This window comes from Balaenoptera acutorostrata, chromosome X, assembly GCF_949987535.1.
Source record: "Balaenoptera acutorostrata chromosome X, mBalAcu1.1, whole genome shotgun sequence".
NCBI lineage: Eukaryota > Metazoa > Chordata > Mammalia > Artiodactyla > Balaenopteridae > Balaenoptera > Balaenoptera acutorostrata.
Genome location: NC_080085.1, coordinates 107297327 through 107313449, shown reverse-complemented (window position 1 = coordinate 107313449; position 16123 = coordinate 107297327). Strand labels below are relative to the sequence as shown.

General features: G+C 40.7%; 1 protein-coding gene across 2 annotated transcripts in view; it reads right to left on the bottom strand.

The window, feature by feature from the left end:
• GRIA3 (glutamate ionotropic receptor AMPA type subunit 3) overlaps positions 1-16123 on the bottom strand; it is a 287984-nt gene that overhangs the window by 213179 nt on the left and 58682 nt on the right. For both annotated transcript variants that reach the window (XM_057538112.1, XM_028165001.2), the window contains exon 3: positions 2151-2390. In XM_057538112.1, coding sequence (XP_057394095.1) covers positions 2151-2390 — 240 coding nt within the window. The remainder of the gene's footprint in view (positions 1-2150; positions 2391-16123) is intronic.

The following is a 16123-nucleotide window of genomic DNA, read 5'->3' as shown; positions in this document are numbered from 1 at the left end:
CACACAAGTCAGAAAGGTTTCTTTTGGCTCTAAGACCATAGAATTGAACAAACTATTTACTGAGATGATTTGAGAAAAAAATGCAGATTAAGAAACAGACAGAGATGGACTTTTGCTTCCTTTCCTCTAATAGAGAGCTAATGGGCAAAGGAGGGTCATGGGAGATGAGGAGAGAATACATTAACTTGTGTCTCCTGCTTTTCAATAAATGAGAGGCTACAGCATTAACAGAACTGATATTTAGTTTTAAAAAAGTTTCAGGAGAGAAGCTGTCTAATTTACAAACTTCAGTTCTGAAAATTAGATTTTTATGCACCAGATTACACTGTATATAGTACATGGAAATAGGCTAATTCATCCTCAGTGTTTGAAAGAAATGAAATGCATTAAAATTTAGCAAATTGTGAATTAGAACATTCAAACTATTTTGGTACTCTAGTCAGGCAAAGATCTGTAGGAACACACAGCACTCCTTCCTGATTCTGCCCTTTGTTCATGTTCTTTTTCTCTTCCCCAAACTCCATTTCCTTCTTCTCTTCCACTCCACAGCTTATACATCCTTTAAGGCCTGGCTCCTCTAACCAGCCTTCAAAAACTCTATTTCTTTTCACAATTCTCATAGTAATCAGAATCTGTAGTGTAGCACTCAATTTGATACTGAGTTTGATACTTTGATACTTTGCTCTGAAAGTTGTTCATGAATTGTTTCATGAATGTCCTTTTCTGTCTACCCCCACTGGAACAGTATTATATAAGCATGTATCACAAGATTTGAATAAACCATTGAGGATTGATAACAGTTTGTAGATTGGTTGACTAATTAACTGATAAGATGTAGGTTAGGATTAGTAATAAGATACAAAGTGTCCTATGTCTGGTATAATATTAAAAAAATCATAGAATATTACATTAAGAAGGGACATAGCTGACATAGCTTTGGTGAGGAGATCAAGGCCAAGAGAGATTGAATGAGTTGGTCAAGGTCAGAGAGCTAGTTAGTGGCAGAGCATGGGCTAGAACTCTGCTCTCCTGCTTCAGGTTCATGAAATTTGATAATATTCTGGAGGTAAGTACCATAAGCAAATATAGGCCTTAGTGTTTCCTGACAGGGTTTGATGATGAATCAAAATGAGAGTGAAGTGAAGAGTACTCTGGATTCCTAAAAACAAAATGGCCCTTCAAGTTAAGTTACCTATAAGAATGTCATTTCCAGGGACCCCTCAGGCAGATAGGCCTTCCATTTGCTCCTTGTTTCTCTGAGTCAGAAAGTCCTGAGTCAGAGAGAGCCATTCCCTGTGTATAACCTGGATTACAAGCAAACAAGTGATAAAGTAACACTATCTTTTGGAATCTCATGGTGATAGGATCCCCTGGTTTTACTGAGGAAGCCCTCAAAGATCACTGGGTTTTAGGAGTCTGTTTAGCTGCATTATGATGTGTATACCTAACTGTATACTATTTAAGATCAGACCCCTAAGTTTTGAGACTGTTTCAATATAATTGTCCTCAATAGATTCAGTATAATATGTCTTACTATTAGAAAAACTATCCACCCCCAAAACCCGGTTTAGCCAGTCTCCATTCATTATTTCCATCAGATAATTGTTGAAGCCCTATAATCTGAACACCCAATGTGATCTGCAAGCCAGAGACATTGCCACCAGTCCCAGCTCTGTGGTTAAACTACTGTGTGAAAAAGCACTTTTCCTCTTTGGGCTTCAGTTTTCTCATCTATGAAATGAGGATAATTATAGTCTCTGGCAGGATTAATTCTCCAAAACCTTTCCAGCTTAGGCCTCTCTCTATTTTAGACTAAGCTGCTTTTAATTTGTGTATGTAAACCAGATAAATTATTTTGGGGAGGGGGAAGGGTTCTTTGTCAACAACAGTGGTTCAACCAGGAGGATAATCCGAAACCCCTTTTCAAAGTTGGGGGTGGGAGGACATGTATAATTTGAAAAACTAGATTCTAAAATTGCTATTGTTTTGATTCTTTTTTGGCCTCACTCTTTAATTCATTTTGAATATTAATTACAATTTTAAAATAATATGACATTTATTGGAAGAGAAGGGGACAAACATGAGTTGAGGAAGGTCGAACACCGCTGTTACATGAATATTCAAAGAGGAGAGCACATGCCTCTTCTTACCTCTTTCTGTGTCGTAAAGGTACACAAACTTCTCCCACTTGTAGTGACCCAGAAGACTCAGAATAGCGCCCTTCAAGGCTGGGCGCATCTGGATGACAAACTGCACATCTGCATCAGTGGGGAAGCTGGGTGTGACAAAGGACGTGTGCAGAGCTCCACAGAAGGAGGTCAGAGTGTTCATTGACATCTGGTCATAGAATCCAAAGATGGCATACACCCCTCTCGAGAACTGGGAGCAGACTGCAATAAGAAAAAGAGAAAGAAATTTCAATAGCCCCATGGTCCCTTGCTGCAGCTTGTAGGGCTGGAAATGCAATGTATAGTTAGGCTCTAAAGGACAAAAGGAAAACCAATGATCTCTGAAATCTCTAGAAGCCATTGAAAGTCCAGTTGCCCAGCAGGAAAAGAATAAGAAAGGGAAGAATTTATTTGAGACATTTGCATATTCTCTATGTCTACCATGAGCAGAAAACTAAGAAAAACGTGGGAAGGAAAGAGGTGAAAGTTGTCTAACTCTCCTTCAGCAACCCTTCCAGCCCACCCCCGAAATCACCCAAGTGCTCCTGTACTTCCACCATAGCTGCCCAGGGGCTTCTTAGTATACTCAGGCCCCATCAAGGTAGAACTGTCTTGTGTCTCACCCCTTCAGTGCTTTTTCTACGAGGTGACAATAGTGACTGATGATTTAGTCAGATGAACTGCTAATGTGTCTTCTAGGAAATGTGTTACTCCTCTTAGGTTACATAACGCTTTAACTATAGTTATGTCATGATTACCACCCTTTATGTAGGCTATTAATGAAGAGAATTTCAGATTCTGGGAAGGCCATTGGGAAGACTGGCTTTTCAGTGCCCACGGGGTAGGTGGGCCTATTCTGCCCATGTGTAATTCGCAAAGTTCTATCTTGATCCTTTTGCACGGACCTTCTCGATCTGTTAGCCCTCACATAGAATGTTCATGTCCCCTTCATGATCGTGGTCAGTTTTCCTTCATCTCAAAGTAGGCCACACCACTACCTCTTCCCTCTTCTGGCCCAGATGAGCTTAAAAAATGTGAACCAATCTCAATATTAGCTTAAGTAGAACAAAATTAGCAAAGCAAATCAGCTACAACAACACCATGTGGTGCATTCCCAAACCAAGTGGAAATGATCTTTAGATTATTTGCGCTACTGCTCCCTTCCATTCATGCAAAGCAGGCAGAACAAGCAGCTGATAATTTGGTGTGATTTAAGGGGTCCCGCATGGTCACCCTTATCTGCTAGGAAGCCAGTGTTAGGCTTACTTTTTCAGGTTTAGGGTTTTGAAAACAAGCCTATGGCTTGGGAGGGGGATTAAATAGAATCTTTTTTAGCCATTAGCATGTCTGATTAGATGCCAGGACAGGTGGGAAAGTGGGTGGGTCAGTTTTGATGGGAATGGGTGGGTCAGAGAAGAGAATGTAAAGGGTCTGCTCCCTTTTATCAGCCAAACTCATCACTCATTGGCTTGAAGTAGCATTTCAAAGGCGATTCTCAATCACTCAGGGACCTCCTTAGGGGAAGACAGTTGCTTCCAACTTGAGGAATTCTAAGTGACCTCCAAACACATGCACAAAAAAGCCTTTATATTAAAAGGAAAAAGCAATTAGAGAATGAATCTGGGGCATTTCATGACATGGGGCCAAAAGAAGTATTCAAAAACAAAAAGGAAGGGGCTAGATGTCACTTTGCATTGGTCATCACCAAAGGAGACACTGAGTCCCATTCCCAAATTAATCCTGTAAATGTAGAATTTTGCAGTACTAGGTTAAATCTTGGCCAGTGCACATAATGTTCCGTATAAAATTGACAATAATAATGACAACAGCTATTGAGTGCTTAGTAGGTACCAGACCCTGTGCTAAGTACTATGCAAATATCATCTCTTTTAATATTCCCAACAACCTCATGAGGTATTGCTATCATTTCTATTTAATAGATAAGAATTCTGAGACAGAAAAAATGTTCTGTCTCTTGAGTGGAGGAGCCAGGATTTGAACCTGACTGTCTGTCCAATTCCAAAACTCACACTCCCTGGGACCCAAAACCAACAGTGACATTGGAGAGTACTTATTGGCTCGAATGAGATAGGGTTTCCAGATTTGGCAAATAAAAATATATTGAATATATATTTACATAAATAGAAAATATATAAATAGAATGTCCAATTAAATTTGAATTTCAGATAAATAAAAAATTATTATTTAGTGTAAGTATGCCTCAAATTCATACATATACTAAAAAATTATTTGTCGTTTATTTGAAATTAAAATTTAGCTGAAGATCCTGAATTTTATCTGGCAACCCTAGAAAGAACCCAATCTTATTAATGGTCATGGGGTTAAAAGACTGGAACAAGCAATCGTGGCCTTTCACCCAAAATGATTCAGGAGGTAGCCAGTAATTCTTAGATCTATACAAACTAGCATGCAAGGCCCAAGATAAAGATGAGGATCAACGAATCCTATATAAAAATAGCCTGTGGGGAAATGCAACATATTTTTCAACAGGGAAATTCCAACCTGACTAAATTATGGACAATAATTGAGGGAGAAGTAAACTCGGAGAGAGGCAAACCTATAGCTATGATCCACTTAGAGTTTCAAAAGCCCTTGATGTATTGGAAAGAAACAGAAAATTAAAGTATATTATAGATTCTGGTTAACTTTAAAAAAAAAAAACCTCGCATTGCTCTTGTAATCATTGTTTTTGAACTTCAGGGGTGCAGAATTCATCATTACTAGTTTATATATGGACATTTCTTATTTATTTATTTATTTAAAATACAGTGAACACTCGTAGAACCATCACCCAACCCAAGAACTATAACATTACTAATAATTTAGTTTTACCTATGTCTTCTTTTTTTTTTTAATATTCTCCCCAAATTTATTTTTAGATTCAATGCAATTCCAATCAAAATCAAGCAGGCTTTAGAAGAAAATACAGGAGGATATCTTCATGATCTCGGGTTATTCTTAAACAGGATACAAAAATTATTAACCATAAGAAAAACTAAGTGACTCTAAAGTTGATATGAAAAGGCATGTGGTATTAGTGCAAGGATAGACAGACAGACAAATGGAATACAATAAACAATCCAGCAAGAAATTCACACTTATATGGTCACCTGATTTATGTTACCTATGTCTTCTTCCTCTGTTCTGTCTCCTTGTTTTGATCTCTCTCTCCCTCTGAGGTAACTACTATCCTGAATTTTTTATTTATCATTACCTTGGTTTTTAAAAAATATATACAAACACACACACCTACACAACTTAATGCTATTTTTGCTTGTTTTAAAACTTTATAAGAAGGGAGTCATGTTGTATATGTGAAACCCAGACTCCAGGCAGGAGCACCCAGTGAAATCTTTAAGCCTATGTATGATGACAAACAGAATCAGACTAAGGAAGAACTTATAAAAATGCGTGAGTGAGCAGGTGTGAGGGAGCCCAATGAAAATAAAAAAATTCCAAACTAAGCTTACAGCTTCGGTCACAGCTCAGGCAGGGGACTTAGGAGGATTGTAGATCAGCAGCACCCCTCAAGGAACGCTCGGCTACTGTGGTCTAACAGGCAGACACACAGCGGTGGACGTCAACAAAAAGAGTGTTAGGAGAAAATCAGTAAGTGTTCTATTCCTTTCGAATAAAACAGAGGTGCGGCTGTCCTGCAAGTACTATTGTGCATAGTTACACTTTCTCCATCTCGACATAGGCAAGTAACGTAAGTAGAAGGCCCAATGGGGAAGACAACTGCCACATGAAGACAGGGGTAATAGCGTCTGAGGGAAGCTGGGGCAAAAGGGACCTGTGGATGGCCTCTCACAGCAGATCCCTGGGCCTCTTCCTGGCTGCAGAAAGTAGGGCTGAATGGAACACTGACCTGACCCAAAGGATGGTGTCTATGTTTTTAAGTTCTTAGAATGTTTGAGCTAGAAGGAATTTAAATACTATTTCATTCAGTGGATTTTCAAGCATAGTTTTTAGTGTAGAATCCTTTCTCCAAATGAAATTTTATGTGGAAAAGTCCAATATATAATAGATAAAGTGGAGCTCTTATGATTCAACACAAAGTTCCACTGACGCCTCCCTAACCTAAAGAAACTGACACAAGGAGAGGAAGTGTCTTACACAAGGTCACACAATGAATTATGAACCAGTCTCCCAGAAATGCTTTATCAGCATCTCTACACCATCCCTCCTCCAGAGCTATCTAGGGCAGCATGGGTCGGGATTTGCCTGGCATGAAAGTGACTTACCCTCAATGCCTAGCTCTCAGCATAGACGGATCCACCAGGGGTTTCCCATGACTCATCTGCCAGCTGCTGCTCTCAGTTCCCTCCAGCCTCAAACTGGGAGATTGGGATTGACATATATAAACTAATATGTATAAAATGGATAACTAATAAGAACCTGCTGTATAAAAAAATAAATAAAATAAAATTCAAAAGCAAAAAAAAGTATCAATGAGAATAGGTGGCAGATTGGTGGGTGATCTTTTGGGACTTGTGATTCTTTGGGGCGATGTGTGTTATCTTTATCTGAATCCTTAATGAACCACACCCATTTCTTTATCTCAGGAGACTAGCCCCTGTTAAAATGATGATGGAAGAAATAGTTGTCTTGGCAATCTTATTAAGCCGTGAAGTGTAAAGGAAGGGGCAGGCGGACTTCTGAGACAGGCGGACTTCGCTTCTAGTCATGGCTCTGCCGGTCCTAAGCTGCACGACTTAACCTCTCTGAGCCTCAGTATAAAATAGAGATTACGAAGGCAGGTTCTAGAGTTAGACCGTGTAGGTTGAAATCCTGAATCCATCACTTATCAGGCAAGTTACTTAATATCTCTGTGTCTCTGACTCAGTTGCTTCATCTATAAAATTGGGATAATAGTGCCTGTCTCAGCATTGGTCATGAAAGTTAAAATGAGTTCATTCATGGGAAGCATCTATCTATAACAGTGCCTGGCACTTTATGCTAGCTGTTTATTCATGCAACAAATAGTTATTGAGCATCTACCATGTGTTGACACTGTTATAGGTAGTGGGAGATACAGGAGAGAAAAAGGATCCTGTCCTCCGGGAACCTATGTACTAGTGAGGGGAAAAGACAATAATAAATGAGATAAGTAAAATGTAAAGTATGTCTTAGTTATAAATGTGGCTTTCGGTTATTGTCATGGAATGAGGAGTAAATGAAACGGTACGTGGAAAATACATGGTGCCTAACATATAACTTGGCAACTAAATAGTTCTTTCTCTGTTTCTTTCCTCTTGCAACTCTTTTTACTTTGCCCTCTGTTGACCCCATCAGTTTACCCTCCCCATGGCAACCATTGCCCTTGACTTCACACTGAGTACCCAGGTAGCACAGATTTTCTTCTCTTTCACCTTCCCTAGACATTTCTTCAGTGCTCTTTCTTATTCTCACTCCTGGGTCACTTCTGGGTGGTAATGGGTTAAGAAAGAACCCCTGCTAATTTGACTTTGTCCTCTGACTCTACCCCTCCCTATATAATGCCTTTGTGCTGGTAAAATGCTGTCTCCACTCCGGGCCTCTGTGCCTTCCCAGCATGAAATATCATGGCTGTCTGCTTCCTAAGAGTGCCTGTCTCCATCTCTTCTTACTAGCAAAACACCAAATTCTTCTAGTTGAAGATGTCACTTCTGACCACATTCTGGATTCCTGGGGATTCTAGTGTAGCTCCCTGGCTATGTTCCCTTCAGTGGTGAGTGACAAGCAAGCCTGGAGCCAGCTGTCACACTTTTATTTATAGTCCCCAAGTCTGTAGGGTCAGGACAGGTATTGTTAATGTACAGTGTGGCAGCTAATTATATCACCCATATTCCAAAAGGTATCATTACAAAAATGTCAAACAACTTGATTACCCTAAAGATCAGAATAACAATATTCCATATCATTTACAGAACACTTTTCATAGCCTTTTGAATTGGGGGAAAAAAGGAAACTGAAGTCTCTTGCTGACATAATGATCACATTTGAAACAAGAAGGAAGGAGAAAAACATAGTTATGGAGGAGCCAATAGAGATATATCACAGGAAGGTTCTCCAGGTAATACCATAGTACAGTGAATTCCAGGGGTTCAGGGAAGCTTAGAGATGGAAGATCATGCAGTCCAATGTTTTCTAAAGCTGTGATGTTGGTCCAAGGTGTAGTTTCTAGTCTGGTGAAATATCCGTGTGTGTGTATGTGTGTGTGTATGTGTGTGTGTGTGTGTGTGTAGGGTAAGGTTGACAACTGTTCTTTTTTAGGAAAAACAGTCCTTGTCTCTGTATTATTTCTATTGTCTGGGTGTTGTATGTAAAGTCTTTTCTCTTCTGAAATGATGATGATGTTGATGATACCACTCATATATATATATGACTTCATATATATATTATATATACATATATATATATATCATATTTATATATGCCCCTTCGTGGGAGGCCAAATAATGGCCTCCCAAAAGATGTCCATGTCTTAATCTCCCAAATCTGTGAATTAGGTTACATGGTAAAGGGGAATTAAGATGGCAGGTAGAGTTAAGGTTGCTAATCAGTTGACTTTAAAATAGTGAGATTTGGACTTCCCTGGTGGCACAGTGGTTAAGAATCCGCCTGCCAATACAAGGGACATGAGTTCGAGCCCTGGTCTGGGAAGATCCCACATGCCGCGGAGAAACTAAGCCCGTGCACCACAACTTCTGAGCCTGCGTGCCACAACTACTGAAGCCCATGCACCTAGAGCCCGTGCTCCACAACAAGAGAAGCCACCGCAATGAGAAGTCCGGGCACCTCAACGAAGAGTAGCCCCTGCTCTCTGCAACTAGAGAAAGCCCGCACGCAGCAACAAAGACCCAACGCAGCAACAAAGACCCAACACAGCCAAAAATAAATAAATAAATAAATAAAAATAAAATAGTGAGATTATCCTGGATTATCTGGGTGGTCCAATGTAATCACAAGAGTCCTTAAATGTGGAAGGCAGAAGTTAAAAAAAAAGTCAGTATCAGAGTGATGTGATATGAGAAAGACTAGACCAGCCATTGCTATGAATGAAGGTGGAGTGGGCTATGAGTTAAGGAAAGTAGGTGGTCTCTAGAAGTTGGGAAAGGCAAGAAAGTGAATTCTCCCTTCGAGCCTCCAGACAGGAATGCAGCCCTGCCGACACCTTGATTTGAGCCCAGTGAGATGGCTACCAGACTTCTGACCTACAGAACTGGAAGATAATAAACTTGTGCTATTTTAAGCCACTAAATTTGTGGTAATTTGTTACCATAGTAGATAGAAAACTAATGTACTTAACAAAGCAAAAGTTAAAAGTTGCCAACTCTCTAGATCGATCTATACTCCACTCACTTTTTTTCCCCCCGCTTAAAACATTTACTGATCCGAGAAGTCCAAAGGTTTGGAAACTAAAGATCTAATCTAATTTCCCATTCAGTACAGGAACCACCTCCTGTGAGGTCATATTACCTCTCTTTGAATACTTCCAGCGACATGAGAGCTCATTACACACAGGCAGTGCTTCCTTTGCAGGGCAGCTCTGATGACAAGGGAGCTCTTCCTTAAATCGAACCTAAGTTTACCTCTTGGGCCTCTTGAACGCCAGATGATACATCGAATCCCAATTCCACATGCCCTCCACTTACTTTTACAGAAGCTCAAAAATACAATGGACATAGGAGATACATAATGGCTATTAGCTATTCAAGTGTGTGCCTTTATTCTCACTATGCTGCCTTCTTCCTGTCAGGCTAAAAATCTGCTAAAAGATTCCATCTCCCCTTGAATCCCTGCCCCCTCCATAAGCTATCATTCTAACTCCTTCTTTACCATCATCGCTAATGATGGGATGATGGGGACCTTGCACCAGTCTGCATCTGCCTCCTGGTTTCTGCCCCCATCACTTTACTGAACCTGCTCTCTCAAGTTGGATTACGACCTGCTCCCTGCCAAGTCCAACTCTATTCACAGCCGTCATTCGACTTGACTGCTGAGCAGCGTTTGACGTTGTTGGCCACATCCTCCCCCTTGAAACTCCCCTTTCCTGTTTCAAGAGCACTAAACTCTGCTGGCTCTGCCTTCCTTACTGTTTAAAATGTGTCCAAAGATTTTTGTCTTTACCCTCTTTTCTTCTTACTCTAAATGTTTTGTTTTGTTTTTTTTCATTCAACAAATATTTATGGAGTTCCTGGTACGTGCCAGGCAGGGGGTCTCATCTCACTACCTCCACGTGGATGAATTCCAAATAGGTGCCTCTAGCTTCAGACACATTCCTGAGCTCCAGATCCACATTTCTGGCCGCTAATAAAACAGCGTCACCTAGAGGCCTTCATGGCGTCGCACACTCAGCGCGTTATTCCTCCATTCCCACCCTCCACCCGCAGATCTGCTTCTCCTCTGCTCACCACCCTTCTTCCAGCCACCCAAGCTACAGTCTTAAGGGTTATCTTTGTCTCATTCCCCTATACCATCCTCTTGTGATGCTTCATCAATTCTACCTCTACAGAATGGTGGGAGGGGGGTTATCTATTTCCTGTTCGTCTTCAGGTCAGCTTCTAGGCCCTCCCTCTCAGACTGTGACAGTAGGTCACCTGCTTCTGGTCTTTTCCCCAATCTATCATTGGCACTGCTATCAGATTACTCGCTCTCCTTTCTGTTCCAACTGTATGATGAAAATATACCCATCCCAGCTCCCATTTCTGCAAGAATCTGCTCTGTGTATGAGTTGTTTATGGACTAATAAATGAATCTTTGCAAATGAGTCAGTTCAGGGTTTCTCAACCTCGGGGCTATTGGCATTTGGGGCTGGATAGTTCTTTGTTGTGAGGGACTGTCCTGTGCATTGTAGGATGTTTAGCAGTATCCCTAGCCTCTACGCATTAGATACCAATAGTACCACCACCACCGCCAGTTGTGACAACCCAAAATGCCTGAAAACAGTGGCAAATATCCCCCGGGGGCTTCGTCACTCCCTGTTCCCATCTCCCTCCTCCACCCGGTTTGATAACCACAGGTTTGGCTTACGACTTCCTCTCCACAGAGAACAAGGCCTTATCCTAGTGAAAAAGCATACATATCTAGGTAATCCCAAAGGAGTTATTTTAGTATTGAAGAGTTAGGAAGAGTGGATTCTTCAAAGCCCACCATATAGGCAGGTACTTCCCTGGTCTTGCTCTTAAATTGGCTATTTGTGTTTAACCTGGGGATGTAGGAGAGGGAAAATCAGATAAAGGATGGAGGCGGTGGGTGGGTGTGGGGTAGAAGCCAGTTCATAGCTTCCCTGGGTTCATACAGATCAGCCTCCCCATCTGCTTGAACATCCTTTGGTCTTGGGTTCTAGTAACCACAGTGGGTGCTTATAGGTTCCAAGGTGTCAGCCCCATTCTCCAGCTGATGATTCCATGGTTTAATTACCATCTTTGGGTTAATTCCCTTGAACATTTTGTTCTGCTCACAGGAGTATACTGCCTTCCGACAGTCTAACTAGTTATTTTTGCAATTACGTGGCATGTATCTAAACGCTGGCAAAGAAAACACTCATTATTAACTTTTGATCCAAGTTGAATACAGCGGCTTGCAAATGCAGGCATTACCATATGAACACACGTATTTTGGAAAATTCGTTTTTGCAACTCTAAGTGCAAACTACCCTTCCATAGCAATGTCAGAAATGGCAGGAGAAGTGCTGAGATGGGTTGGGGTAAGGAGGGGCTTTTTAGGCCCTTTTATATCAAGACATATGGTTAAGGACTGGAGCTCAGGAGTTTAAATTTTTTGCTTATTCATTCCTCAGTTTATTCATTCATCAAATAAAATTTTGAGTTCCTGTTGTGTGACAAACACTGTCTAAGTGCTGGGATACAGCAGTGAGCAAAACGGATACGATCTCTGGCCTCATGGTGCTTACAGTCTAGTATTGGCAGCAAATAGTAATAAAAGAATCACGCCAGTGTGTGATTACCATATTCTAAGTACTAAGAAGGGGAGGTATTAGGGTGTTATGAGGCTATGTGACAAGGTGACTTTAGTTTAGATTAGGTCAGGGGAAAGTTATCTGACCATGTGACATTTGAGCAGATGCCTGAGAGTAGAAGAGCGTCCCATGCAGAGAGAATAGCACTTGCTAAGGCCCAGATGGAGGACAGCATTTGATGTACTTGAGGCACTGAAAGAAGACTAGCCTGGCTGGAGTGTGGACAATAAGGAAGAGGGTACAAGATGAATCTGGTAGGAGGCAGGGACCCAGTCCTGAAGACCTTGTAGGATGCTGGTAAGGAATTTAGATTTTATTCTAAGGACCATGGGAGGAAATCATGGAAGGATTTTGATCATGTATATTCCATGAGCTGATTTATATTTTTAAAAGATTTATCTGGCTGGTGTATGGACAGTAGATTTAAGGGGGCATCAGTGAAAGCAGGGACAATATTTGGGATACTTTCCTGCAGTCTAGGTGACAGGCAATAGTAGTTTGGATTTGAGTTGTGGCAGTGGATGTGGAAAAAAATTGGAGTTTATTTTTGAGGTCAAATTGCTACTGACCTTGGGCTAGTTACTTAAACTCCTCAAACCTCATTTCCGTATCTATAACCGTTAGGTTGATAGTACCTACCCCATAGCATTGTTGTGTGGATTAAATATGTCCAAAGTGTGTGACTCTCGTAGAGAGTAATTGATAAATGTTATCTGCTCTGAATATTATGTAAAAAATTATGTCTCAGTGCTTTTGCACTGCAATGGGTTTTTATATGATTCAGTCCCTAATTTGCTGTGTGGTCTTGGGCCAGTTACCTCACTGGGTTTCAGGTCTGTCATTTGTAAGCCAGCAGAACTAACACCTGCCCTGCCCACTTCACAGGGATGCACTGAGAATAAATGGAAATAATAGCTGAAACTCTCCTTTGAAAAATTACAAGAGCTGCTATCTAAGTGTCAGTGAGTAAGTGCTATTGGTTCTTGACTCCCAGTAATCATCACCTTCATAAACAAATAACCCCACAGAACCATCATTCTTCCTTCCCAGCCTCCAACTCTGCTATTCACCCACGTATCTCCATCAATCATCTAAAGTTGTCAGGGGCCTGTCTTGGCTTGCAACTCATTTTACACAGGATTTTAGCACAACTCTTAATTGAAAGACTAATTGATCCAGTGATCCAGTCACAGCAAATGAAACAGTTGCTAAAGCTGGGCAGGAAAGTGATGAACTCTTATGATGCCTTTGAATCAGCCCTAAGATTTGTCAATGACAGATAAGAGCTTCAAGTTTGCTATTGTGTCTTACAGAACTTGAGAGCCATTTTCTTTCATTTTGCAGCCCATGCTGGGATGAAGGGAGGGTGAGCTGGGCCCCTAAACAAAAATTATTCTTAAAAGCTAATTAATGGTTATCTGTTATTTTATGTATGCTTGAAATATTTCATAATTAAAACGAAAACACTATAAACGTAATAAAATGTTTAGGTTCATTATCAGTCAGGAAGACATGCTTTTATTTCCCATTCTGTTTGAATTCCTCAGCATCACATTCTTAATGTTGAGTGTAATGGCCTAGGTCACCCCCTCCTAAGCAATGCAAAAATCCTCTCTGTGGTTTGATTGACAGGTGGGCCTTCCATCTCCTCCTGAACACGTCTGATGATGGTGAACTCACCACTTTCCAAAGTGGTGCATTCTACTTTTAGACAGCTCTAATTATTAGAAATTTCTTTATTATATTGAGCACATATCTGCCTCTCTGTAACTTTCACCACCTATAGTTCCTTCTTTTTGCCTGAGGCTTACCGAAATATCTACTCTGTCATCTAATGGCAGCCCTTCAAATATGTGAAGATATATATCCCAACTGTCTGTGCCTTCTCTTGTTCAGGCGAGTCACTCTTAGCACTTCAGATGTATGTCATAGATCCCAGGCTTTCACCACTCTGGCCATCTTCCTCTTGACGCGTTTCAGTTTGTTAAATGTCACTCTTAAGAGTCTGGTGTCTGGGATTAAGCACCACACTGCAAGTGAGGTTGAACCCATCCAGAAGACAGTGAATTGATGCTTTCTCACTACCCATTTGGGACTAGACGTCATGTATTTATCAGTTCTGCCTCGGATGGCATTGATTTTTTTTAACCAGTCCACTGTCGAATTCTATGACGCCTACTCTTATATTGTAGTCTTGAATTTATATCCCAGGTATCTTGTTAAGGGACTTCTGCCAAGCCAGGCTTCCCCTAACTTTGGATATGTGCTGTTAATTTTTTTGCACTTTTTTCCCGTTTAAAATGTCCTTATGGTTTTGACCCACTCTTTTTTTTGTTTGTTTTAATCTCTATCCTTTTTTTTAACATCTTTATTGGAGTGTAATTGCTTTACAATGGTGTGTTAGTTTCTGCTGTATAACAAAGTGAATCAGCTATACTTATACATATATCCCCATACCTCCTCCCTCTTGCGTCTCCCTCCCACCCTCCCTATCCCACCCCTCTAGGTGGTCACAAAGCACCGAGCCACTCTTTTAAATCTTGATTTGGTTAGCAAGTTTATTAGCTATCACTTCCAGTTATGTGTCATCTACAGATTTGATCAGCCTGCTTTGGGTAGCATTATCCAAATTATTGACAAAAGTGCTGAAGAAGACAGGGTCAAGGACAGAATCAAATGCCATGCTACTTCATTCTTCACCCCTACGCTTTCCAGGATGCTGACAATTAGGTAACAAGTACACTGGGCAGAATTCTTCAGTCTGCTCCAAATGTATCTTTAATACACTTACAGTGTAGGCGATACAAATAACTCTTAAAACTGACCTTTGTTCTTCAGACACCTTCACAGATCTGAGTTTCAGGGGAAAAAAATAACTGGAATGATTTTCTTTTCTCCTGGTCTCATCATCTCTGACCATGTATCTTTACTATTTATTATTATGTTTTATGGGGCGGGAGTAAAAAAAGAAGAGGACGCTGAGAGGAGACAGAGAAATACCTTCTGGTAAAGAATGAAGCACCAGAATAATTGGGAAACTACTCCTTTCTACCCTCCAAATCAAGCTGTGTGTCATTACCTAAGGCCAAAAAGCTGATTCATTGTCTTTTGTTGTCAGAAACCAAATGGCTTACCCAGTTTACGAGTAGAATAATTGATGTCTGATTAGTTTCTGGGGTCTGTGGTCCTTAGCATCCCTGCCTGCCAGTTGACTTTAAAACAAATTGTAAACAGCCTTGTAAAATTTCCCAAATGCAATCCTGATGGGAAGCAACTCTTGAAAAACCATCTTCACAACACCCAGAATTGGTAGTTATACAAAACAGTTCATCTTATTGCTGCGTTAAAAATCTATACAGCCTTAGTTCCCTCAAATATGTTCACAGCCTGAAGAGCAAAGAACCCATTTTTCCTCTAGGAAAAAAGGGCAAGTTGAAGGCACTTTTTCTAATTTGAATTCAACTGGTTGGATTTTTGACAGTAATTCTCCGCTCTTGGTTTGGGAGGATATTCTGGATCTGTGTGGAACATTGTGCCAAAGAAGTCCACTCAGAGGTGTCTGTCCTGTCAAGCATATGGCTGACATGCAGGCAACTCTCAGTGGCCCTTGCAGGACATTACAGGATCTAGCTACTCTCTATTTTAAGGGCGCTTTGATTGGGAACTACAGGTACTGTAGCTTGAATCTGAGAAAAACACCCTCCGATACCCGCACCCATAAGTACCCCCAATCTCCTTTGTCCTTATAAAAAGAACATCTCTTCGAAGAGAGGAATTTCATGTCTCGAGGCTAATTTAGAAAAAGACCCAGCCCTTTAACCAGGGCACTTGCTCAAAATGTGTTTCCTATGTCTAGTGATTGTCTTCGACCTGAGTTGTCTGATCTGGTAGCCACTAGCCACATGTGGCTATTTGAATTAAAATTATTTGAAATTAAGTAAAATGAAAGATTCTGATTCTCAGTTACACT